This window comes from Aspergillus welwitschiae, assembly GCF_003344945.1.
Source record: "Aspergillus welwitschiae strain CBS 139.54b unplaced genomic scaffold BDQ94scaffold_11, whole genome shotgun sequence".
Classification (NCBI taxonomy): domain Eukaryota; kingdom Fungi; phylum Ascomycota; class Eurotiomycetes; order Eurotiales; family Aspergillaceae; genus Aspergillus; species Aspergillus welwitschiae.
Window position 1 is genome coordinate 603,874 of NW_020798705.1, and position 25,518 is coordinate 629,391.

At 50.4% G+C, this 25,518-nt stretch overlaps 6 protein-coding genes across 6 annotated transcripts; 2 read left to right on the plus strand and 4 right to left on the minus strand.

The window, feature by feature from the left end:
- Positions 1-908: 908 nt before the first annotated feature.
- Positions 909-2,270, minus strand: BDQ94DRAFT_158756 (uncharacterized protein; the record flags this gene model as incomplete). Its single annotated transcript, XM_026768996.1, has 3 exons — positions 909-1,753; positions 1,815-2,147; positions 2,207-2,270. 3 exons carry the CDS (start codon positions 2,268-2,270, stop codon positions 909-911), a joined length of 1,242 nt encoding a protein of 413 aa, XP_026627885.1.
- Positions 2,271-3,124: 854 nt separating this feature from the next.
- Positions 3,125-5,330, plus strand: BDQ94DRAFT_177687 (uncharacterized protein; the record flags this gene model as incomplete). The annotated part of the gene is made up of 3 exons (XM_026772973.1): positions 3,125-3,270; positions 3,371-3,640; positions 3,752-5,330. 3 exons carry the CDS (start codon positions 3,125-3,127, stop codon positions 5,262-5,264), a joined length of 1,929 nt encoding a protein of 642 aa, XP_026627886.1. The 3' UTR covers positions 5,265-5,330.
- Positions 5,331-7,077: 1,747 nt separating this feature from the next.
- BDQ94DRAFT_141026 (uncharacterized protein) lies at positions 7,078-7,393 on the minus strand. The gene has a single exon (XM_026765738.1). It carries the CDS (start codon positions 7,254-7,256, stop codon positions 7,095-7,097), a length of 162 nt encoding a protein of 53 aa, XP_026627887.1. The 5' UTR covers positions 7,257-7,393; the 3' UTR covers positions 7,078-7,094.
- A 997-nt stretch (positions 7,394-8,390) lies between these two features.
- Positions 8,391-9,481, plus strand: BDQ94DRAFT_177690 (nmrA-like family protein; the record flags this gene model as incomplete). The annotated part of the gene is made up of 3 exons (XM_026772974.1): positions 8,391-8,495; positions 8,552-8,784; positions 8,832-9,481. The coding sequence occupies 3 exons, from the start codon at positions 8,391-8,393 to the stop codon at positions 9,436-9,438; spliced, it is 945 nt and encodes a 314-aa protein (XP_026627888.1). The 3' UTR covers positions 9,439-9,481.
- A 3,565-nt stretch (positions 9,482-13,046) lies between these two features.
- BDQ94DRAFT_169172 (nucleoside 2-deoxyribosyltransferase domain-containing protein) lies at positions 13,047-13,760 on the minus strand (the record flags this gene model as incomplete). The annotated part of the gene is made up of 1 exon (XM_026771230.1): positions 13,047-13,760. The coding sequence occupies one exon, from the start codon at positions 13,758-13,760 to the stop codon at positions 13,047-13,049; it is 714 nt and encodes a 237-aa protein (XP_026627889.1).
- A 660-nt stretch (positions 13,761-14,420) lies between these two features.
- Positions 14,421-24,307, minus strand: BDQ94DRAFT_158759 (Pkinase-domain-containing protein; the record flags this gene model as incomplete). The annotated part of the gene is made up of 14 exons (XM_026768997.1): positions 14,421-14,681; positions 14,732-14,908; positions 14,945-15,034; positions 15,081-16,075; positions 16,129-16,339; positions 16,389-17,625; positions 17,741-17,819; positions 17,978-18,094; positions 18,503-18,506; positions 19,710-20,600; positions 21,043-21,074; positions 21,662-22,417; positions 22,480-23,857; positions 24,038-24,307. The coding sequence occupies 14 exons, from the start codon at positions 24,305-24,307 to the stop codon at positions 14,421-14,423; spliced, it is 6,498 nt and encodes a 2,165-aa protein (XP_026627890.1).
- Between the last annotated feature and the right edge of the window lie 1,211 nt (positions 24,308-25,518).

Genomic DNA, 25,518 nt, shown 5'->3' on the forward strand with positions numbered 1-25,518 from the left:
AGGGCGCTTAGAATAACGCTATCTCAGCCCGTCTGAGAGCGGCGCCTTCGGACACCCATGGATGAGCGGCACAGCACTAGCCTCTTTGGCTGTTTCACTAGGCTCAATTGCTAGCCGACAGGATGCTAGCGTTGGGGTCAGTTAGCCCCAGCCTTGTGTGCCTCGCCAGACAGTGACTTATGCTACAATATCCCTCACCACGTCGCCCTGTTGGTAAATCAGGGCTTGCACTACAGCCAACAGGTCATAGTCTTTCAGTAATGGCTGGCTAGGCACACTCCAACCTGGTTTTATCTGCATAAGGAAGGCTACCTCTGAGTCGCTCTAAGGAGCTATGTGAATGTTAACACCACAGCTTCTCCAATAGAATCCATGATCCAATACCAGTGGGTCTCATAGCAGTAGTTGCCTCCTATTTGTTCCACTAAATAGAACGAACTGCTTTAGGGCCACACCACCCCAGCGTGGTGTCGCGTCGCGCCGCGGTTCTTCGAACAAAATACTGGCTGTGTCTAAGCCACACCTCGGGAGATTAGTAGTTGACTGTGGTGGGACGGGCGATCACCATGTGGATCACCATACGGAGTAGAAGGGGTTCTACCCCGTGAACCGAGTCATTCATGTTATCCCAAAATACTTCGTTTAGCCAGCGTCTTCGTTAACCCCCTCGCCTGATTTGAATTCATCTTAGTACTCCACACGAGAGGGTCCAATAATAAATTCAAAATATTTTTCGACACCTGCTTGCAGTATCCTTGACCAAGAAGGTATAATAAAACAGGACTGTTCTTCTTTGGGGAGTTATGCTAGCTGGGATATCACCAGGATATTTCCACTGGCTCACTGGCTGAGACAATAAAATACAGCAGCGCTCTTAAATGCTAAACCCGTTCAACGCTCAACCTATCCTACAACATCCCAGTTACATACATGAAGCGCCGCACAAACACCCACAAGAACACTAAAATAAAACAAGAGATCCCAATGATCGCGAGACGAAAGACTGAAGCATCTTTAGCCAGTCTGTCTCGAACCCAGCCACAGACGAACTGACCAAAGGATGCACATTTTTTATCCAGACGCAACCAGCCTTGTTCAGTCTCCGGCTGGGCCCCCTCAGTCTTGAATATCTGTTCCAGCGACTCTTCTAGCAAAAGACCCATCATGAGCTTATTTTCCCTATCATCTTCGACAGTCTTGGCTCTCAGCCTCTCCTCCCGGCAATTCAGCAGTTCACGCTCTGCTTCAATGTTTCTGAGTTGACAAGCTAAATTTTCCTCCAGAACATTCTTGTTGAACTCGAGGATTTGGATCTTCTCCTGCAGATCGTGATGGAGATTCTCGAGCTGTGAAGTGCGCAACGAGTCTCCAAGAGTCTCAGCCAGCTTCTTGGCAATTCCAACAAAATCACAAACTCCGCGTGCAGTTGTCGGAAGTCGATGTACAGCGGTGTGACGTATTTGCACTACTTTTAACAAGATCGACTCAAGCTTGAGGTCTGTTGGGTGGAAAGCACTTTCTGGAATTTGGGACGTCCATTTGAAGGGAGGCCTTGTCCACTTGGTCAATTCAACAGCTGCAGCGCAGTCCCATCCGTTTCTTTCAAGATTTTCAGGGAGCCACTTTCTCATAAATTCGAATATGCACTCCTCTAAAACTTGCTGCACATTGGTCAGGATCCGATGCTGGGCATGATAGGGCAAGTACAAGGGGAATAGTGAAGCCGTGGGTCTCTCAGGCGTTAATGTCTCATCTGTGGGATCAATGACTTTCATGAGCCGGTATGAACTCAACTTCTATGACACATCACATACCTGAATCATCTCCTTGTTCTACCTTCACCACTTGGGCGAAACGAAAATTTGTTGGTGCCGGGGCTGGGACCGCTACAACTTCCCCTCGTCCCTCTTCCCCTTCACTCCCCTGTTCTTCGTACGATTGTGAAATCACCTCGAGCACTTCTTCATTTGACCGGGACGCTTCCTGTTCAAGTGCCGCATTCTGTGTTTGTCGTACAGGACATGGCTCAAACAGACCAGGAAAGTACGCTTCAGCTTTGGCACTCGAGCCAAAGAGACGCTTCTCCAGAAGCGCCTTAACAATGGGCACAACCACAGTTAGATTGTAATTGGGAATCTCAAGGAGCTCTCATGCATTTCCAAGCGTGTGCGGATAGTCTTCGTTTTTCGTATTCCCGCGTACCCACCGCTGAAGATGGCCCTACAGGCGAGAAAGATCTGTCGTTCTTCAGAAGTTGGAGCTGCTGGCATGATAAGACTGATGTGATATAGTTGGAGGGATTGGGAGGAAAGAAGAGCCTTGTAATGATCCTGCCGGTGAATAGAATGCCTAGTGCTGAAAAAATCCGTAGACGGCAGAGAAGAGGCTTTTCAGGCCGATCATTCTTACGGCCATCGGCCAAGCTTGTTGCTCCATTATATATTGGACACCGAGCTGCAAAGTATCGTCATTGCTTCTCTCGAGCGCCTATGTGTGGCTACGGAAGTGGCTGTGCCAGGAGGGGCCCAACGGAAACCCTAACAAGGCTGTCTACCGTAAAAGAGCGCGTTGGCAATATTCTAGACAGCGTTAGACATGATCGGTTGATTGATTGGATGTCAGCATATTATTCCTTTGCCGCCGCAGCAGGCAGATGCAAGTTGGCGCAGGCGCCTAGCAGGGGTGTCCGGCGGGGTATGTGTTCAGCCTCGGGCAAGCTTCCCGGGGCAAACTCGCATAAGGACATCAGTACTTTGGCTATCATCCAGTGAGCTTGCATTTCCCGCAGAGCCAACAGATATCAGACGACGTGATCGGGTCTCCTTCCGGTTGGCGCTGAATCACTCGGCGGTTATCATGGTTGAACTAAGAGGTGATGTTCCATGTCCGACACCTAAGCGCTTGAATACCTCCTAGTCGCTCTTATGGATAGGCTCTCGGCTTCCGAACTTATTATGCCGCAGTCTCTTGAGGCACCATGCAATGGTCTCGCAGTTGAAAAGCGCGCAAGGCTGATTCTGTCCCACCTGTCCTAAAACGGAAGTACAACTCCACCAACAATTCGATTGTACCGCTCGCAGGGTGCTACTGTAGGCAATAGTGTCAGCTGGTGCTTTACAGCTCCATGCATGGCTCTCAAACTGAATATGCATACCGCGCCGCCGCTCTTACAGGCTGCCCCGTCCCAGCAGTATGGAACCCCGTAATCACTTTGCATGCCAACGCACTCCAACATGTCTCGAGTATCGCAGCCTTGTATGCAGCAATAAGGTATGACGTGTCAGTTGCGTCTCGGGACTGGACTTCATTCCCCGCAGTAGCATCGCAGTTTTGACATTGTTTATTACCTCCTGTGATCCTAGATATGAAGGCGTCCTCCCGGACTTTCAGACATCAACACCTTTACTTGTCAGCAAGCTGCCGACACAATCATCGTCATGGGTAAGAAGGGTTGCTCGAAGAAAAAAAACAAGTCAAGTAGCGTGACTTGGGCACAAGAGCCTAGCACATCCCCGGAAGATGAAGTTCTTGTGACACGTCCAGAAGACGAGATGGCCGAGCAACCTACGGAGCCACCCGCTGAGGAATATTCTTCCCTTAATATCCCAGTGCTCAATGATTACAAGCAAGTGACTGAATGGTAAGTCACATCCATACCCGCGTTCCACCTTCTCTATGCCTGTTTACATGTATCCCAACTCACTGTGTACGTCGCCTGATGAAGCCATCTCTAACTTCAGGATACGTATAGTCCCTACACCTCCCCCATCATCACTCTCAAGGTTCAAGACATGTACTACAAGATTCCACAACATTACCTCCGACCCTATAAGAGTTTGCTATGCGAACTAAATTCTGTGCGCCGGGAGATCTTCGGTGAATACTATCATCATGAGCTGAACGTCCACCCAGAGGTTGCCCATACCTTCGTTCATTACCTGTACACTGGGCAGTATGAGACACCTGAAACACAATTTGAGCCCCCTCAGTCAGCGGACGACATCCCCGCAATAACCAAAGCCCGCGATAGCATAGAGTTCCAGCGCGCAGTCTACGCGTATCAGGCTGCCGCTCGGTACCAGATCCCGGGGCTACTGAGCATGGCACAAGGCTTTACGGCCCGATTCGCCGAGAGATTGTCAATAGACGACATTCTGCGTGCCATAAGATGTGTATATGGCAGCCTGGTTGCGGAGTATTCTTGCCGCATGTGGCTTGAGGACTTTGTTCGTGACCAATTGAGTATCGCATTCAGCATTACGGATGGAAAGCTCAGACAAACCATTAAGGAGTATGAGGTTGGACATAGTAGACGCTTCGATCTTTTCGTTGTTGATGAAGTCCTGGCACTCTACGAAAGGGAGCAAGGCGGAGTAAATCATGTGAAAAGCTTGGACAATTCAAGGGAAGAACACGACCCTATGCTTCGGCCTGAGCCTATACTTGAGCCTTACTGTGAGCCGGTGTGTGAGCCTGAGCCTTTGTGTGAGTCTCCATATGCGGAGCCTTCCTGTGAGCCTCCGTGCGAGCCTGAGCCTGAGCCTTACTGTGAGCCTGAGCCTGAGCCTGAGCCTGCGTATGAGCCGGTGTGTGAGCCTCCGTATGAGGAGCCTTACTGTGAGCCTGAGCCTGAGCCTGAGCCTGTGTATGAGCCTGCGTATGAGCCGGTGTGTGAGCCTCCGTATGAGCAGCCTTACTGTGAGCCTGAATGCGAGCCTGAGCCACTATTCAGATCCGTTGCAGAAGAGGCAATACCAACTCCAGCTCCAGAACCGGAGCCAGAACCTATTCCTGAGCCTGACTCCCTAGCTCCTGGGATACCAGATTGCCATCTCTACGACAACTGGAACACACTCACCCAAAAAGACCGGAGGAAACGTGAGAGGTCTTTGATCAAGATAGGGTTTCCTATCCCTGGTAAAGATTTCGAACTTCCTGTTCCGGATCATGAACCTCCTGCTGCAGAGCGTGAATCTTCTGCTGAACGGTCTGAACCTCCTACTGCAGAGCCTGAACCTCCTGAATTGGACGATGATTGGGGATTTTCGACGTCGGCCTCATCTAAGAAACAAAACAATGGTAAGAGATTATGCGTCAACATGGGACTTCCTGTTCGGGGTAAGGACTGCAGATTATCTAATTCAGCGGATGAGTGTCCTCCTCGAGAGCTTGAGCCTGAGCCCGAACCCGAGCCCGAACCCGTTCCCAGGTCAAGTTCATCTTCCGGGTCTTGGGAGATGCCAAACTCCAGTAATCATAGATGAATAAAGAGAGGATAATGCAAAATCTGCCAAACGAGAATGAATGAAAAGGACGGAAGGAGATAAGTGATCCCAGGAATTTGAGGCATGGTTCGGCTGAGCATAGGGGGCAGTAGGACTATCAGCATTGTCTAGATAATCTATAGTATATGTTTGAGGTGGACCGGGAACTTAAGTCGTCTATTGTCGCTTCTGCTGTTGTCATGTTCGAACAAGAAGCCTAGTGAGGGTTTTACGAGACTGCCTACAATTATGATTTCCTGAGCATTTCATGTCCAACCTATCTTTGAGATAGTTAAATTGGTACTGTTCGGATTCCTTGAAACTGGAATGCCTATGATTGGCTATATTCTGGTGCGGCACCAACACGGGTGGCTTTGGAGCATATGGATGACAGTAATTACTCGAGTTATCCTCCCTGCCCAATTTCGAGCGAGCCTTGCATCTCTCACACACGATATCACTAGATTAATCAGCCTTAACTGGGATTAACTAATCCGTTAGATAAGGCGGCGACCGAGCATATGTTGAATATCATCAAGCTCAACGTATATCTCTTCCGAAAATACAGCAAAGTCGACAGCTAGAAAGAAGAACGTGAATTATAAAGCACGAACCGGAGAGGTTTGTTGACTTATAGTATTCTGCCAATAATAAAACTGCTCCTAGGTGGAGTCAATACTGCCCGCCAGGTCGAACTTGATCCCAAAACTGAAGATCCGACCCAGGTCGTGGACAAGGAGGCGCTGGGTTTATGAAGATAGATACTAAAGCCGCTGGGTGGAGGACTCATGCATGTCCTGGAGTAAGTCGGTCGCAGAATACGCATACTACCGTATGAAACAAGCAAGTAGGAGGCAGGGAAATGGTAGATAATAGAGACGGCAAACGATGACTCGCAGTGAATTGATATGCAGATTGCAACACTATATTTCTATATTCGTGTATACAGCTTCTCTTCGGTTTTGTACTCAGCTGCGGCGATGACCTTTCCTACATCTGCGGCACTGCGGTATTTATTGTCTTTTTATGCGAGGTTTGAGCTGCTTGCCAGCATCCAAATCCATATTCTTGCTTAATCCGTCTGGGCACTTGCATAACAAACATCTTATGCGACAGCCTCTGTCGAATTGAAACAATATGGATTGAACTTAATAGAGGTAAGTCCAAGTATGAAAAGACCGACTTTTCCATTTTCTCCCAGACAACTTTCCTATCTACCAACATCATATGATACCACTGTTGCTTGACTCGGCTCCAGAATCTATTCGCTTCACCGACGACAAGTCTTGGAAGCGTAACATTCTTAAGCGTTACGATAAACCCAATCCCAGATGGATGCCGCTCAGCAGTGCAGACGAGCTCTGCTGAAAAGGAATGATTGTTGGCAACAACCAAAATCCGAGGTGCATCGCCCAACTGAGCGCCTTCAGGCATTTGTGATATCATTGCTCCAGTTCATAACTGGAAGAATCCGCCCTGAGCTTGTATGCAGCTATGCAGGTCATAAGGGTACTTGATTTGCAACAGGGTGGAAGTGCCTTGTGCTGCAGCAAGCATACACATACCCCATAGTGCCAGGCTGACCGTCAGCTTCCAGGGTCCATAAGCCGAATATGGGATATGCGCGTGTTGCAAGGGCGCAATTCCAATGGTGGTCATGTCATCTTCGTAGCTGGTACAACTCATTGTGATTTCACCAAGCCAGCGTGATAGTCTGTGCACACCAGCCAGAGATAGTTATTTTGGGCGTGATTTTAAAGGTGTTTTGGATGCTTGGACGATTTAGCCGAAGAGGAATGTATTCTCTGGAGCCCACATTTCTGATAGGTCTCACTGGTCCCAATCAGGTAATCCATATTCGTCTAAACCTTTGCAGATAGCATTAAATTCGTACAGGCTAGCGTAAGACCGGTAGAATGGAAAGGTAAAAGTAGATCCCAGATCTACAATCAGACTTCCTCTATAGTTTGCTTTCTTTACATCCTGGGGCATGAGACGGCCACGTCTTGGGATTACAAAATTTGACACGATTTGCTGGAACCCTTCGTCTTGTCGGCTTAGTGGGTCCTCAGCAATGGAGTCTTTAACAATCGCCCAGCGGGCATTGTTCCAGTTCGGGTCGTGTCTCTCCCTTCCACTTACTCTTTGAAGCTGCTGAAGTTGGGAGTCTGTAAGATACATCCATCCATGGCACTGCACTGCCCAATGACCATTTTCGTGCAAATCGCATAGACGAGCAAAGGCACGTGATTCACATGCAAATGGGCAGATAAAGGCTAAGATTCTTTCTTGGACAGTGTAGGGTGCTTGGTAGTCATAGAACTGTATAGATACATCATCAGTTTGAGTATATTTGATAAGGATAATGAACCTACCAACTTCAAGCAGAGATCTCTTTTGTTGTGTTCAAACCGAAAGATAAAGCCTTGTTGGCCCTTGTTGATGAAAACAGGTTGAACAAACTCATCTGCATATCCAGCAAACCTTCTTAGCCTGGGACTTCGTCTCACTACTTCCTTGACGTTGATGATGGAGGAGTCGCGGGTGGTTGTGACGTCCAAACTCTCTTCTGACAAGAATAGATCGACTAAGAGTTGATACGGTTGTGCCTGTTTGCCATTTTCCATCTTTAAGAAGAGGCAAGTAGTAGTATTGTGAGGGTACTGCGATTGTCTGATGAAAGAAACATCACCTTAGGCCGTGAACCAAGGACAAAGCTCTTAAGGGGGAGGTTATATAGAGTGGCTGATACACAGGACACGGCGCCCAAACAAGTAAAGCGCAGGATATTCCAATATCACGTGAGTGTCATCCCTTGCCTCGAATCACGTGATTCATACCTTTCTCTGATTAGAAACCATACTTCTTCACTTTCTAATTCCTCTGATCGGGATAGGCTAGAGGGAATTATTTAGTCCTGCAACTCATGAGAATGATGTGGGCCAACATATTCGCGACTAGTCAGCCAAGTGCTGGTTCAGCTGTCATCTCAGCCGTATCTCCGGTTGTTAACTCCGGCATTGTTTCACCAAACACGAGTATATAAAAGTCTGTGAGCCCTCCCCACTATTTCGACAATTCACAGTCTTCTGTCTCTGGCATTGTAGTATTAAGACTTATATAAAAATGGTCAACGTTGCCATTGCGGGCGGAACAGGTGCTGTTGGGCGTACCCTTCTGGAGGTGATGGCTTCACAGACCCGACATCGTGCGTTCGCCCTCACACGAAGAGTAAGTCAGCTTAGGTTACCACATATGTGTAGTACGAATCATCTTATGCTTCACAGGAGCCCACCGAAGATGAGCAGCTGCTTGCCCCAACATTCCAAGTCAACTATGAGGACATCAATTCGCTCACGTTATTCCTCGAAGAACACAACATCCACACTGTCATCAGCGCCTTCGGCATCAACGCTACTTCCCTCGCAACATCGCAGCTGAATCTCATCAAAGCTGCTGATGCATCGTCTGTCACTAAGAGATTCATTCCTAGCTCCTTTGCCATCCCTTATCCGGAAGAGTAGGTCTCCATCCTGCTTTTCATATCACACCTTCTAACCATCGTAGAGATGTCTCTATTCTGCCACCCCTTGAACACTACTTTGCTTCTTTCAAAGCCCTGGAGAACTCTAACCTCGAATGGGCCCCCGTCTATAATGGGACATTCCTAGAATACATCTCACCTCCAACATTGAAGTCGTACCACCCGCACAGTGTGCTGGTACTTGATGTGGAGAACAATGCTGCTGCGATCCCCGGAAATGGCAACACGCCAGTTACTTTCACGTACACCTTTGATATCGCACGATTCGTGGTTGCCGCGCTCGATCTCGAAAAGTGGCCCCGGGAGCTCCGCATTGTCGGTGACGAACTGACCTTCAATGAATTATTGAAGCTTACGGAGGAGGTAAAGGGGGTTAAATTCGACGTCGTCTACGATGATATCGACAAGCTGAAGGCATCACAAATTACGGAGCTACCGGGTCATGTCAAGTCGTATAACAAGTTTCCTAAGGACAGGCTTCAGTGGTTCTTGGCTATTTTTGAAACTTGGATGGCTATGGGTCAGGCGCGGATTGCTAGGGAGGGAAGTTTGAATGAGATATTCCCGGATATTAAGCCTCTTACTGCTAAGCAGGTGATGGAACAGTATTGGAAGTCTGTGAAGGGTTAGTGCTAATTGAAGAGCTTTCCACTGCTCTATTGAGAGGTTTAACGGGATATAAGTCTACTCTGACTATGTTCACTTATTCAGGTCACCACTTCCTATCTTATTATCGCCTTTAAGGCGTCAGATATAGTAAGCTGGTAGTTGTATTTGACAGAGGCCTTCCGGAAGCGCAAGCCATGCAACAATTGTGAGGAAGTAGTGGATAGCCTTACCCTAATCGCCAAACCGCGCTGCCATATTGTTATACTCTTATTCGAGATCGCATCGAACGATGTACTGGTAGGGTTTGGAGAATTAGACTCCATATCTTCGCTGGAAGAAGGCCATTTTGAAGGGGTGCAGGCATTTTGTAGACTGGCTACATTAATCGGTTTTGTTTTCCAAAATCAATATGCTAAAACTGGGATGCACAAAACCAGTAACTTAACAGGCCATTACAAAGTCTTAAGGACAGCGGAGAAACCCGTCCTGCATGATTCCCAGATACACCGCTGGAAGATTCCGATATCTTTGTTTCTGTATCTCGCACACACAGGATCGGTAATCTCCTACAGAAGCAGGGAATCTAGAGCACAATACCTTATAAGGGAGGCCTTACCTGTTTTGCTCAGCTATCATTCTCTTCAGAGTTGCCTCTGAACAAACATTCATACATAGTTTAAAACTCTGGGGGTACTCCCCTCCCGGGTATATCTATATAATCTCTGCTTGCGTTTCTGGCGCTCGAGAAAGCAACAGCATGGCGAGTTATGTTGAGCTCCATCATTAACAAGAAAAGCTCCGAGAGACAAAAGTGCCGAGCTCTATAGCCAATGGCAACAACTTTCGCAGAAAGTATGAAGATGAAAGCCCCATGGTCACAATCCAAGTAACGCTATTGCAGTAACCACGCATGAGTGGTTTTATCTCATGAAGGTCTCAAGGATGTGACCGGGCAGTCCCTCTTCCACATGCACTATCAGTCATCCGATATGAATAAAACTATATACTATCGCTCCTATGCCTACGAAGTCGCAGACGTGAATACACATACACACCTATCACGAACCCATTGACAAGTATAGTACTGCTGCTATGATCCATCCGAGATCTGACAGTGCTTTCACCAGTCCATGTGGGTACTCGTCCCTCAATCTCAGGGACAATGGATGCGACCCGTTCTTGATCAGCGAAGTCTTGTATTGTATATACCGTTCCGTGAGACGGCTCCGCGAGTGTCTGATCTTTCTGCACTTCCCAGGCTCTTGTACAATGGCCGACTACGACGATGTCTCTCTGAATTAGCCATGTATATGTGGAATAATCTTCTTCCCACACGACGCTCAGTCTCACCTATTTCTTTCCTACGCACTTACCGGATATATAACGAAAGATCCCAGGCAGCTGGTCATGAATTCTAAACTTTCTGGTCTGAAATGACTATATATAACAGAGTATATGTGGCCCTGAACAAATGAAGCAGCGTGACGGTGGAAATTTGTCCAGACAGAAAGGAACAGCAATACAGTCTCCAGAAAAGCAGATTCAAATTATCGTGTGCTGCTCCGAAATCATCGACGTGCTGAAGACCTATTGTCTGAACAGAGCACTGAACCATGACAATGGAAGATAAGTCAGCAAGCCATTGTCTTGCTACGGAACGATCTCGAAGGACCTGTGAGAGACAACGCGCAACTTACGGATATACTATGTTCTGGTTGTTTCAAAGGCTGGACAAATATTGCTCTATCATTCCTATCAGTGTACTGTGTGGGTGCCCCTGTGCTGTCAGGAATACATAGTAAGGAAACAGGCTGCTATCACGCTGCGACACTTGTCATGTTGACTGAGGCGGGGTTTGAATAAAGCAGTTTGAGGTGATCAGTCCGTACCGGCAGACATTCAATTCTCGTGCACCGGTGACTGCCATGATTACAACATGACCATGGCCCCCATATATATATCGTTAACACAACTGCTTCTAACACTATGCAGAGAATGCTACCAAGAAGACCAAAGGAGAACTATCATCCCTCGGGTCGATGTACGTCTGGCTCTACCAACACTATCAACCATCACTATAAATACTACCTCCCTCAGTACTGCCACCACCAAATCCTCTCACAGTTACATCTATCTTCCTTACCTTCTACCGCTGCCACTCCTACACATTCTTTCTTGTCTCTGCTATTGCTACCTGTACCCCTATTGCTATAACCGCTAACATCGCTTCCACTCCAAACTTAACTGCCATCCGCAAGATAATGGAACATCGCGTTGGGGGTTCACGGTGCGGCTGCTTACATCAAGGCAGAGAGTATTCGGACCTTGCTGAGCACTTGGTTGCGCATCTGGCATGCATGGGGTTACGGTATCTGACTGGGCAGATGGTGAAAAGGTGTCAATGTCTGTGGGGAAAGACTACTTAGGCTGGGAATGGTCACGACGTGAAAATCGCGTGTTAGAATTCGCTTCTATGCCAATGTCAGACCCAAACGGCACACACTTAAAAAGGGGTGTAAGTGGATGCTGCAGGCTGATACCGCTTATTTACACTTTCAAGATCATTGTGCCATATGGTATGGTTGATGTAGGGCATGGCGATACTATTCCCATGCCTATGACAGATAATAGCATGTATCTTTTCTTGTGCCGATCCCACTAGGATGGTTCGCGCAAGACAAAACAAAAACCTCAGCGCCCCCATATTAAAGGATACTGAATCAGCGGCTCGGTCAGGATGGGACTCCTGTCCAGAGAGTCATACTCATGGAAGGGCCTCTAATTCCTTCTGACATGGCGGTTTTCCTATCTACCCTACCTCTCGAGAATCTCTACATAAAGAACAAACCTGACACAGACAAATAAAGATGCTCTGGCCTAGCAATCACACCCATTATACTAAATTTGACTCAGAACAGTTCCTTCTTAAATGAGAGCCGGCTAATGCAGGTTCTGAGCTTCCACGCTTGGACACATGATAGTCAGGCGCATAATACAAAACGAGCAGCATATGTGGATTTCAATTGCCAGTATATTGTTGATTCCTTGCCCTACTTTAGCAATATCCTGCTTCATTGAAATATGATGTACAACGCGTTATATATCCTTTTGGTGATATTTATCTCGTTATCTACAACATAACGGATCATTCGTTCTATGGCCATGCTTCTTAGCAGAAGGAACAAGGTACCTTGAAGCAACGCAGATATTTCCAAAATTACAAACAGAAAGGTCTCATGTGTTTTTGGATACTCACTGGCACGGTTTACTATCAGTGTAAAACACGCCGTTGTAATGGTTCTATAGATTACTATCCATTGTTGGGAAAGAGAATCGAGAGTCTAAACTAAACAGCAACTGATTATCTACTAAGCACCAATCGTATTGCTACTTTGTAGGTCCATGTTCTGGTCGCCAGTTGAGACGCTATACTTAGTACTGACTTGATCAGCTACATTATCTATGTCCATACTCTATGGACTCATAGTGTCTCGGGCTGTGACACAGCAGATCTATCGATCATGTTCATACTTCACTATATATCATCTATAAGAGCCCTCGATGCACAAACGAAGCACCTAACCAATGTAATCAGCCAATCCACTCTATCACCATCCAATAAACAGCATTCAACAACCCTCCCTCTCCCTCCCCACCCTCTCAACCCTCCTCCCAACCACCCTCGCCCCCTCCTCCAACCCCTCCACCACCGTTACCCCAAACCTCTCACACACGATCTCCACATTCCCCCTCTTCCAATACCCCCTCGGACAAACAACCACGACCTTCCCTGGCTCACGCATACAAAGCCCCAACTCAAGCAAACTAATAGGCGCCGCACTCCCGGGATCAAAATAAAACAGCACGATATCAGCCCGTTCCCGCTTCTCCATCTCCCAAGAGACCTGTTCCTTGAACGGCGGGAAGGAGGGGTCTTCGCGCCACGAGCTGTCCCAGTCTGGACGGAAGGGGTCGTAGATGGTTAGGTGGATGGTTTGGGGGGGTGATGCGATGATATTACTATCTGGACTGGTGTCTGGTTGTGGTTCTGGTTTGGGGAGGAAGTAATGGGCTAGATGGGTGGAGAAGGTATCTCGCCAGGTTGGGGGTGGAGATGGTGGTTGTTGGTTGTGGGCTGGGTCTCGTTTGATGGAGGAGAAGGAGGAGATGCGCATGGAACTGGATGAGTCTCTGCTGGTGGTTGTGGGGGAAGGGGGAGTGCTGCCGGCGAGGAAGATTGTGATGCTGGTTGGTTTGTGGGGGGTGGTGGAGGGGGCGTGAATGGTTTCTATGGTGAGGTTGATGTTGGGGTTTTGGTGTTGGTTTTGGTTCTGTTCGGACATGGTTGTTGTTGTTGTTTCTGCGGGGGTGGTTTGGATGGAGGGGGAGGTTGCTGTTCGTTGTTTGTGGAGGCGGAAGGAGGTGGTGAATCGGGATGATGATTGTTTGGTCATTATGTTGTGTTTTTAGTTGTATGTGGGATGTTGAAGTTGGAATGAGGGGAAATACACTAACTACTAATAGTAGTAGCAGATGAGCATATCGGGATGTGATGGTGTCTTATATATGTTGCAGTGGGGTTGGCGATTGCAGTATGAATATTCCCCTTACATCGGGAATCTCCAGTCACTTTACCAGTTAAGATCTTGAGAATTGAATCTAAAGATGATATATGTTGTTGCCCTGTTCTTCACTTTATTTTAGAACCACTACAGTTGCCGCTTGGTATCAAACCGTGACAGCACGTGAGAGCTCTGTTGACTGCAGATAACCTGGTTATCTCCGATCTCAGGATTTAGTCTTGGACCTGAACGAAGATCATCTGTCCATAGGAGCAAGTCACTTCTACGCGTATTTATATACACCCTAGCATGCATTGCATCCTTAAACAACATACTCGTGGAATTGATTGAATATACGCTAACACTTGCTATCGCCTTATGTACAGCCATACGCTCGGTATGCCAACACCAATATACACAGAGAAGAATACCACGGCGTCATCAGGTATTGCTGATCGAGGCAGCACCCGACCCCGAGGCGGTCAGCGAGTGGATGCTTCCTGGGGGCGCGCTTCCAGCTTCGCCGCTGGCGCTTGCGGGATCAAGGAATCGATGAGAGCCACCATCAAGGTGGTTGCTCTCTCCATCTGGGGCGGTTTTGATCTCCTTCTTTCCGTTCGCTTTGTAATACAACAGCATATCCCCAGATGAGCGCCAGATGTGTGCCCGTATTGTCGCGAGGGTCATGTTTGGCGGTATCAGCTGTTTTAGTTAGCATTTCCCCATGTACATGGATAACCATAGCTACGTACCATCTTCTGGCAATACAGCTCCAGATACTCTTCCGGCTTCATCGCATCCTCCTCTGGCTCATCAGGGTTAGGTGGATCAATCCGCTCCGCCACGTACGCAAGGATCTTCTTGGCTCGAAGCATGCGATTGGCGTTGAGTCGGTTATTGTTTGCGTTTGCGCTCGTAGCCGGCCTGTCCTGGTTAGTCATGACTCTCCCACGGGCACGCTGTACATACTCTGGCTTGACCACAGGCGGCAAAAGATCATCGTAAGGCTTCAGCGTAAATGCAATCTTAACTGGCTCTTTGAAAGGCATTTGATTCTACCGATGTTAGCCAGATACCATAACCATTAGGGAATATGCATACCTTGAGCAGCAAGTCAGCAAGCCATAACGGAATGGGCTTCTCCAACTTCTCAATGTCCTGGCTAATGCCTCCCACAGTGCCCCTGTACAAGTCTGACGCCACTGCCGTGTCGCCAGATTCCTCTTGGATAAACACAGCCGTGCGAGGAGGTATCTGCAATTCGGGCGTCTCGTTGTCAGGACTAGGAGCAAAGGCGGACACCAACTCCTGCCCCGGGTTGGCAGACAGCCACTCCTCGTACTCGTGCCGGGTTCGCTCGATGAAGCCACCAAGGTTGGTTTCAAACACCTTCTCTTCCTTGACCGATGACTTGTCCGATTCTTCGATTTTTTCTTCTTGAATCTGGGGCTTGGCTTCCGACGAGGACCGGCCCATTCTCTTGGGAAAGTCCATCCGAAATTTCTTCCCAAAGATAGATGCCCCCCTCTTTCGTTCTTCTTTGTCAGGCTCGACCGGTGATTGCGGAAGGGCAGTTGGCGTCGGCTCTCCCGGCGTCGGTGGTGCCTTGTCTGTGTCCAGCGGAGTCAGACCCGGGGGCTTGGACGATGAGGAAAAGTAATCGCTCGATCGATCTGAGAAAGATGTTCGAGTCAGGTCCGGGTTTTGCTGTGATGTTAGGAAGTCCGAAGTCTCGCCGATGGATGTCCCGAAGTAGCTGTTATTGTTGTAGCTATGTGGTGGCAGCACGGGTGACCCTAACGTCCCCGGGCTCGTTGCGTAGCCGATGCCGTAACCGGGCGTCGTAGGGCTTCCGAGGGAGTCGTATCCGGACCGGAAGGTTGAGAAAGAGGGATCTATAGGAGTCTGCAGGCCTAACGGCCGCCTTGATCCATCTGCTGACGGTATATCCATTGGCGCAGAGGCGCTCGTTGTGGTCAGCTTGGCCATTTCCTCCGCCCTAGCAACCGCCATGGCACGATACTGGGCATCGCGCCGAACGTGCTCGTCGACGAGAGGTGCAAAGAGCCAGCGCAGTATCCATTTACCCAGGTTGACTGCCTCGTCATCAGCACTTGGTCACGCAGCAACTTTAGGATTTTTGTCATACTTCTCTGGTCGTCGCGGAATTGGGAACTATCCTCTATGTCTGTTTCGTCGGCGTATATCTCGGCGTCAAAGCAGCGGCCTGGCTCCAGGATCACCGATAACCTTCCGGTGCGGATATCGATTGTGCACCAGTGAGCAATACTCTCAGTGGTGTTAATCTCAGATGCCACGTCATCCATATGACGCTTGCCAAAGGATTGAATAGGTTTACACTGCAAGTATCAGCGATTGTCAGATCCCGACCACAAGACCATAGCATACCTTGAGAAGATCCCATAAGACAACCTCTCCTGCGGAATCCTGGGTCAAAGTTCGTTTGCGGTCATTTAACATGAAGTGTTTGATCAAGCCATGCTGTCCTTCTATCGTCTCCTCCGGCAAGGACTGGACAGGCAGGGTCAGTCCCAGTTCATCTTCCATGTCTGAGCCGGAAGCCTGCCCCTGAGCATGCGGAGCCACTCCCGGCGCCGCGTCGCGAGGAACCCTCGAATTAGGGAATGTGGATGTGTTTGATAGTAAGAGGACGGATTCGTATGGTATCTTCTTGGGCATTCCTTTCGCCGCATCCTTTTCAGCGCTGGACTTCCGTTCGCCTGACGCTGGTGCTTCTATCTCAGCCGTGGTATCGATATCCCTCCACCGATTGATACTGGACTTCGGTGTTGCTGTCCAGATATAGTCGCCGGCGGCTACGACGTTGATAACACCCTCGTGCTCCTGCAGGGCTGCAACGCAGACACCTTGCTCAATATCCGCAGAGTGTCTCGTGTCAGTTTTGGCAACCAAGCCGGACCGATCACTCGAATAAAACACCGACAGGCGAGGATGATTTGAATAAAGCGACCAGACACTATCGTTGTGCATCGTCAAGGTGTGCATGCATCTCCCCGCTGTCAGCGACCAAACCTTGACCGTCTGGTCGGAGGATGCAGTCATAATAGTATCGCCATCTTGATTGATGAGGATATCACGAATATTGTCGGTATGGCCCACGAACTTGGTGATCAATTTGCCGGACTTCGGATCCCACACTCTGACCACGCTTTCCGGTCCACCGCTAGCCAGGACGGACGATACAGCGCCTAGTGCATAGACCGAACCCTTTGCCGTCCGGTCCTCCCCGCACGCATCGATGCTAAGGACTTCACCGCCGCCATTCAGATCCCATAGATAGAGCTTGTGATCCAGGCCGCCTGATGCAACCCAAGAGGAATGATTTCCGGGCGTTGCCAAGGCTTTCACGTAGTCGGCATGTTTGCCGATGGGCTGCGGTACCTCGGTATTCTCCGAGTGTGGCCGCCATAATCGCACAGTGGTATCGGACGATGCGGAAACGAGCGCCGAGTTGTTCTTAGTCAAGACAATATCGTTGATCCAATGACTGTGAGCTTGAACTTGGTTTCTGAAGGTTGTCGAGCCGGATTTCGACGACGATGCGCCTGAGAGGGGGCGATTGAGGTCCCACGAGCAGACAACGCCATCGCGACCAGCGGAATACCTTTGCAAGATTGCGGAGTTAGAACTGGCGTGGCTTTGGACGCGGGAACGGGCGGAGTTTGTCGCAGCCGGGTTTGCGGAGGACCAACTGGCGCAAGAGGACGGGGAAGGCTCACAGGATGGAATTGTCCGTATCGACCGTCAGGCCATTAACGCCTAGTCTATGCCCACCAGGGGCATCAGGCAGAGGGAGGACTAGAGGGAGGAGAAGAAATTGAATGTCAGTCTCGAGTCCACTTTGGCGCATACGTGGGATGGGGGGAGGATCAGATAAGCGCGGAACGCAGCGGTGGTGTAACCGGGGAGTAAATGGCAATCAAGCCCAGCAGACCGACTCTAGACAACAAACATACCATAAGTGACCCTCTGGTGGCTTGTTTTTCGGGCCATGCAGTGGGCGGGGAGCGAGACGCAGTGGAAGAGGAAATGCGGAGGTGCAAGGGACGATGCGGAGGCAGAAGCGACGATCGCTCAGGCACGCAGAGACAGAGGGGAGGGGGACATTCCCCGAGTTGTAGGGAGTGAAGACAGGCCCGAAGGAAGATGACACAGTAAGGAATGAATATGAAAGGACAGAGAGCAGAAAAGAAGGGGAAGCAGGACGGGGAGAAGGAGGAGGAGAGGAAGTTTGTTGCCTGGAAGGATGGCGGATGGGGGATGTTATTGACGATGGGCTCACCCCGAGTCTCTCTCTCACTTCGTCTCTCTCTGGCGGGAGGCACGAGCCCCGGCTTCCCTCGGGGATCTGCTCATCTTCCACCTTCTTCTTCTCTCCCCCACGGCTATTGATCTTCAATTTGATCTACTGACTAGAACAGCCATTCAAATACGCTCTGGATTTTACAGGCTATCCCTAAAATCCCTCTGCCTGTTCTCACCATGCTAAGTCGGATTTGAGTTCCCAGTTACCGGTACCATTCTCCACCATGATATCACAGCACTTGAACTATACAAGAGAGGCCAAAATGCCATCTGGATAACTCATAAACCTTTACTCAAGGCCCTGAAATCAAACACCCACTAGATGCGGCAATAGCCAAGAACCTTTTTCTTTTTCTCTGATATCATCTCCATCCACCATTGATCCCATGAATACGACCTTAAATACCCTGCTTCATATCCCATCACTACCACCCACACACTAACCCCGAATACCACCTCACAGCTTACTCACATCCAACAGTTCCCAGCACCTCAAAACAAAGAACCAATCCTACACCAACTTAACTATGACCAAAACCCACCCACCCTTCCCCCCTCCCTCTCAACCCACCAAAGAACCCCCCTCCGTCACCCAAACCATCCAATCCCTCGACCTCCACCCACATCCTGAAGGCGGCTACTACCAGGAAACCTTCCGCCATCCACAAGAAATCCCCATAGCCAACGGCGCGGCAACTCGCTCCGCCGGTACCTGCATCCACTACTTCCTCACGCCGGGGTCGCCGCTCGGTGCGTTCCACCGGAACAAGAGTCGGACTGTGCATACACTACATCGTGGACGGGGGAGATATGTGGTGATTCACGCGGATGAGAAGAAGGAGGGCAAGGCGCCAGTGGAGGAGTTTGTGGTGGGACATGGGGTGGAAAGAGGGGAGAAGGTGGAGTGGGTGGTTGAGGGGGGGAAGTGGAAGGCGAGCTATTTGTTGCCTGAGGAGGGTCATGCCGATGACGATGGGGAGGAGAGGGGGTTGTTGATTACTGAGGTAGGTTCTCTGCAATCCGACAATGTTCAAGATACAGATGGTTGACGATGTGTGTAGACTGTCGAGCCTGGGTTCGCGATAGAGGATCATGACTTCTTGACGTTGCAGGAGATGAAGGAGCTCCTCACTCCAGAACAAGTGGAGGAGATGTCGTGGATGTTGAGGGAGAATTCCATAGAGAAAAGCTAAGAAACAGAAATCACAATCATGAAACAGTTCTATAATATCAATCCCATCCATCTAGTCTATAACTATACCCTCATCTTTAGTATCCATACCCTAGTATACAGACCGCCACCACTTCCATAATTATATACAAGACTAATACTAACCAATCAACCCATCAAATCGCCTCCTTCTCCAACCTCTCCCTCTCCACCTCCCTCTTGCCCTCCAACGTATTCCACGCCCACTGATAACTCCCCAAAAACACGGCCCCGCCAATACCAATCCACGCCACCCTTGGCCCAATCCCCCTCCAGAACGCCCCAAACCCTTCCTTAGAAATCTCCCTCACAACATCCCTAACCCTGACTCTGCCCTCATCCCCACCGCGTCTTGCAAGCATAACCCTCGTCTTAACAACATCCAACGGCGTGGTCAACCCGGCCGAAATAGCTCCAGCCACACTCCCAAACATGGCACTCGTCGACGCCGGCACAACCCCAACACTCCCATCACCATTCTTCGCAGCAACCCTTTTCGCATACCCCTCCTTCAAACTCTCCCACATAGTAAATTGCAACACGGTAAACGGGATCTCCCTGGCAATAGTGATGCCAGCGCCACGATACAATTCCCCGAGAACCTGCAAGTAACCACCATGGGGAGCATTGCGGAGGGCCAAGATATCCTTAAAGGCAAGAAGACTCGAGCCGCCAAACAGACCGGCCTGGGCGCGCTGCTTCACGACTTCGGTGGGGACGCGGACGGCGCAGGCGGCGATTTCGCCCATTGAGGAAGCGAGGGAGTGCGTGAGGATGATGTGGGAGCGGGAGGGAGTGGTATCCTTATTAGAGGAGGTAGGGGAGGGAAGGAGGTATCGTTTCACGCCATCGTAGACGATGAAGAAGGAGGCGGCGGACGGGGCGGAGCCGAAGAGCACGGAGGGAAGACCGGCGTAGATGCCGCGGATGGTTTGGCGGAGAGAGAGGCTGGGTGCTGCTGATGTGGTGGAGGGGCCGTGTGTGCGGGCTTTTTGGAGGCGGGTTTTGATCGTGTCGAGGGGGTAGAGGGAGCAGTCAACGGTGAGGCCAGCGATGGCTCCGGACTGGGTGGTTGGTTGGTTGGTTAGTTGGTTGGCTGGATGGAAGGATAGAGGATGGAGGATGGAGGATGGCTAGGCTGGGAGGGAAGAAGGGGATGGACGTACAATTAGGGATCGGGTCCATAGGGAGGAGACCAATGGCTCCGGTTCGCCTGGTTGGGTCATGATCAGGCAGGGTTAGTGGGTTGGAGGGTGGTGGAAGATGAAGTCCAGGATCTGTTGAGCCGGTCGCGTGGGAAGAAGCCTTTGATGGGCTCCGATTATCGCCCCAGTCTAGTCTAAACTCCGCAATCTCCGCATCTCCTGCCTTACGTCAACTGTGGAATTCCGCAGTGAGACAGATGCTACAATTCTACAGGGAACAAAGCCAAACGTCCAAATGAACAGGTATACAGTCACTCGTGTATTTATAGTATCTACTAAAGTAATTGGTCTCCATGGTTACAATGAAAGGACAATTTGGGTGAACAAACAAGGCTCCGAGGCATGACAGATGCGCGAACAATAAAACCCTCCCGAGGCAGATGCGGAAGCCAAAAGCACCAAAGCGAACGAAACCGCAGCAAAGAACATGCGAAAAGCATCTCACAGCAAGAAATCTAGCAGCCGACCCTCTATAGGGGAGAGTGATTTGCCTGAGCAGCCCCGCTCCACAACACAGTGACCTCAACGCCTAGATCGAAAGAAAAAGCACCAGAAGAAAAGGAAACCCACATCCACTTTCCAACAGCATAGGCGGTGAGAAAATAAGCAAAACAGTGGACAAGGGAAAGTGATTACTGTGGATTCCAGGTATATGTCTGACCGAGTTGGAAACCCACCGTCGAGAAAGTAACAAGCCAGATCATGATGACAGCCCGCCCAGAAACGGACCAACATCATGGCCGTAGGGAATCAGGTAGAAAGAAAAGAGCCAAATGAGAATGGGAAAATAGATGTAGGATGAATCGGTTCAGGGGAATTATAAGGCATGATAAGACATAGAAACGGGGCGGAGGTCCAACACCATCGCATACACCTAGTGGAGGAAGTAGATCACTTGGCCTTGCTGGGCACTGGGACACTGGCCGATGGTGGCTCCAGGACATGCGTATGACCAGGGGCCCGGATGACCTCACCCGAAAGCTCCTGCTGACATGCCTTGATGTTGCGAACCCATTCGTCGGTCAAAACGTCATCGAGGGTGGCTCGTTCATTGACGCTCACCTTCAACATGCGACCGACGATATACCGGCTCTCGCGTGGCAGGAGTCGCAGAAGCCTCCAGGGACCCTTGATAACTTCCTGGCGTTGGCCGGAAGGCTGAGATGAAGCTGGAAGAGGGGGAGCTTCCTTGCTTGTGGTCCGAGTTGGCTTATGAGTAGGGCCATTCTTGTCCTCGACAGCGGTCTTGTTGGTAGGCGTACGTTCCTGTGGACTCTCCGGAGGACGGTTCTCTTCTCCGCCGGTAGGACCCGTCTGAGCAGTACTCTTCGGGGGCTCCTGACGTCCATTAGCCTGCACGGGTTGATCGATTGGCCCCTTCTTGGGGTCAACAACCGGCGAGGCCTTTTCTTCGTGGGCAGACGATTGGAGATCAGGAGACGATTTAACGACGCGGTGACGTTTGGGGTCTGTATCAGGAACCGGTGTGCCGGGGGTGGGCGGGGAGACAAAAAGTCGGTAAGAGTTGTCGCTGACACGGGGTTGCTTCCAGGGGAATCGGCGCAAGGTCATGCAACAGAAGATGATGGCCAGAGACCAGACGTCAGTGGGGCGGGGATCGTATTTCTTTTCATCGTACACCTCCGGAGCCAGATACGGATCAGAGCCGACGATTCCTGCCACGCGTTAGAAGGTGGAAGCCCAATTTGGCACTGTCGATCAGCAGAGCGCGACTTACCAGAAGCAGGAACAATGTCATTCTCAAAGGGGTACCGAAAGACTACCGCACTCCCAAAGTCGATAAGCTTCATGATGCCATGTTCATTAACGACCACATTGTCCAATTTCAGATCCCGGTGGGCGAGGCCCATTCCGTGCAAGTAGGCCACTCCGCTGAGTATCTGCTTGAAGGCGCAGGCAATCTCGTCCTTCACCATCTTCCCCGTCATGACAATCGCGAATAAATCGAACGGGGCATACTCCATGACCTCGTACCAATGGCTGCCTTCTTGGATGATATCCAGTGTCTCGATAATATTGCCGTGATGAAGAGTCGAGCCGATGCAGAATTCCGCAGTGACCTTCTTCGAATACTCCTTCATACTCTCCCAAGAATGGCGATCACGAAATTGCTTGACAGCGAAGGTCACGCCGTCGCTGTTACGCTTGAGCAACCTAACGGATCCACCTGCTCCTGAACCCAAGACCTTGCCCAATTTCCCGTACTTTGAGTTGAGCCCATGGTCATCAGCAAACGGAACACTATCAGATGTATGGAAAGGACCGTTCTTTCCTGAAGACCGGCTAGACTTTTTGAACGGTATGGATGAGGGCGAATCAGCACGCTTGTGTTTATGGTGGTTCCGTTTGAAGAAGCGCTTGAGCTCGGACATGTGGCCGTGGGGCTTGCTTTCCGGTTCCTGCTGCCTAACTTCCTTTTTGCTCCCGAAAAAGCCGCTGCGCTTTTCGGTGGACCTGAGATCACTTGCACTGGCGGACCGAGGAGACATGGGGCGGGTGAAAGATGAGGAAGTGTTTGTGCGACGTTTCGCATCTCTACCATTGAATATAAATCGTTGGTCCAGTTGTGCGAGGTTCTTTGGCTGCGGGGGCCGCTTGCTGCGGGCATACGGATCGTTGGGCTCGCCGACGGGTGTAATGGCGCCTGGAGGGGTATAGCTCTCAACCCTAGGAGTCATCGGAGGGCTTTCGTCCTGTGCACCGCCATCAGCCGTGGGGCCGACGAAGAACTGCGCCCTATGTTTCGGGGAATTTAGCGGATGGGACGATGTTTGCGCGACATTATTCTGTTTGGACAGTTGATCGGTTGAAGAGGGTCGTGAAGAGGGAGCGCTTTGAGAGGCTTTGTTCTTTAGGGTCGCGCTGGTCGGCGGGGAAGTAGTTGGGGTCATCGCAGCGGAGTGCCCCGGTGCTCCTTTGTCCGTAGTATTCGAGGTTGACGAGGTATCAGTAGACTTGGCTTCACGTGAGTGAGTCGCGGCTGGTGTAAGCGGGGGTGACTGCATGGCGGACACTGTCGGGGAGTCTCGGGGAGAGGGCAGGCCTGATCCATTGGCTTCGCGACCACTGCGCTCGCTCGATTCTCGCGACGCAACCTGTAAGGGGGGGGGGGGGGTGCAGCAGTCAGATTCTGTTCAGATCTGGAAGTTCTGGAAGATCATGCAAGGCCATGCGAGGAGCCGACTGTCCCGGAGTGGGCGGCATGATCTCCCACGCCACCATTGCTGCTGAATAGCGGCACAGGATCATTGTGAGTAACTGGGTGGAGTACATACCCTGGAGGATGGAAGAGAGATCGGATCATACGAGAACTGTCGCAACCGCGTCTCTTGTAATTGGGATTTTTGTAGGCTGGCAGCCAGGGACCGCAGTTCCTCCTCTTGCTTCTGATCCTTCAACGAGTCATCGGCCGGCGGTACTTGGGGAGGGGCCGAGGAATCCCCAGGCTCAATTTCCTCCGTTATCGTCGAAAATCGGACCTGGCCGGGTTGCGACTTCGACTTGTAGTCATTGTCGGCAAAGTCGGTAGCCTGTCCAGGGGCCATCTGGGCAGGAGGTTGGGTAGTTTCAGCAGCTAAAGTTGCGAGGTAGCCGAGTCAGAGGGAAAAGGCCGGATTGGTTGTTGTGGACGGGCGGTGCTTACCGGAACTCATGTTGTCGTTGGCTTGGGCAAAATCCGTCGCTTCAGACGTCATACTTGGTCAAGACCACAGGGTGGGACACATGCCCCTCCACGGGAGATACCGGGAGAATGAACTCAACAGTAATGGAAAAACAACGGATGCAGAGTGATCAGGAGAGCGGCAAGACACTATATAATATCGAAGTAGCTGGGTGGGAAGAGGCGATCCAAGACGTTTCGTGGAACAAGAGTGGGAGAGGCACGGAGGTTTCGGTATGCGAGACGGAGCAAATCTTTCGTCGAGAAACCGATGCGGGAGAGAGTAGTGGCTGAACTCACGACGACGCAGTGCAGGAACTTGGACGGGCGGAAAGGTGCTGAGGGGCGGGAGGAATTCGCCCCATCCAAGAACGGCTGCGTTGATGAGTCGAGAGGAGGGGAGAGAGACCGACAGTCGTGAAGAAATGAGGAAGAGTGACGAGGATGGATGGAGAGAGAGTGAGTTGAGGGAGGGAGTAGGTAGTGAGGGACGGAGTAGGAGGAGGAGGAGCTAGACTAGTCAGGCAGTTCGTTCTAGTCTAGTTATGACTAGTAGAGGGGAGAAGGCAGACCGGAGAGGTTCCACCGGGGCAGGGAAGATTGAACTGAACAAGAAAGTCAAAATGCGAAAAAGCAAAGCAGGTGCGGCGGCGGTCTTGGAATTGGAGCCACCAGCCAAATCGACGGCGGCGGCAATAGCGGCGGGATGGACGGGGAGAAAAACACTCTCTTTTGGGCGGTGGTTCTTCTTTCTTTACCACCATCACCACCACCACATTTACTGGACTTTATACCACTTGTACACTAGGACCTCATTGAATGATTGAATTTGAAACCAGGTTAGGTGAGTTGTGTATATATACACGTTACCACTGACTCCTCTAGCCCCCGTTCTAGAAGCCTCCTCCCACACCCTCTTTCTCCCTGGAAGGGGGTTGCTCAGGTCTAGATTACCTAGCTGGTCACCCGGCCTAAAATAGAAAAAAAAAAAAGCAGAAGGGCTGGACAGAAAGAAGCAGCATCATTATTGCAAATTCAAACCCAAAGGAACGAACGTATCCCACACAAAGTTACATGCAGTCTGTACCGTGTTTA

Bases quoted from the DNA above. Each gene is read 5' to 3' on its own strand.
- BDQ94DRAFT_141026 (XM_026765738.1), bottom strand. From the start codon at position 7,256: ATGCCCCAGGATGTAAAGAAAGCAAACTATAGAGGAAGTCTGATTGTA.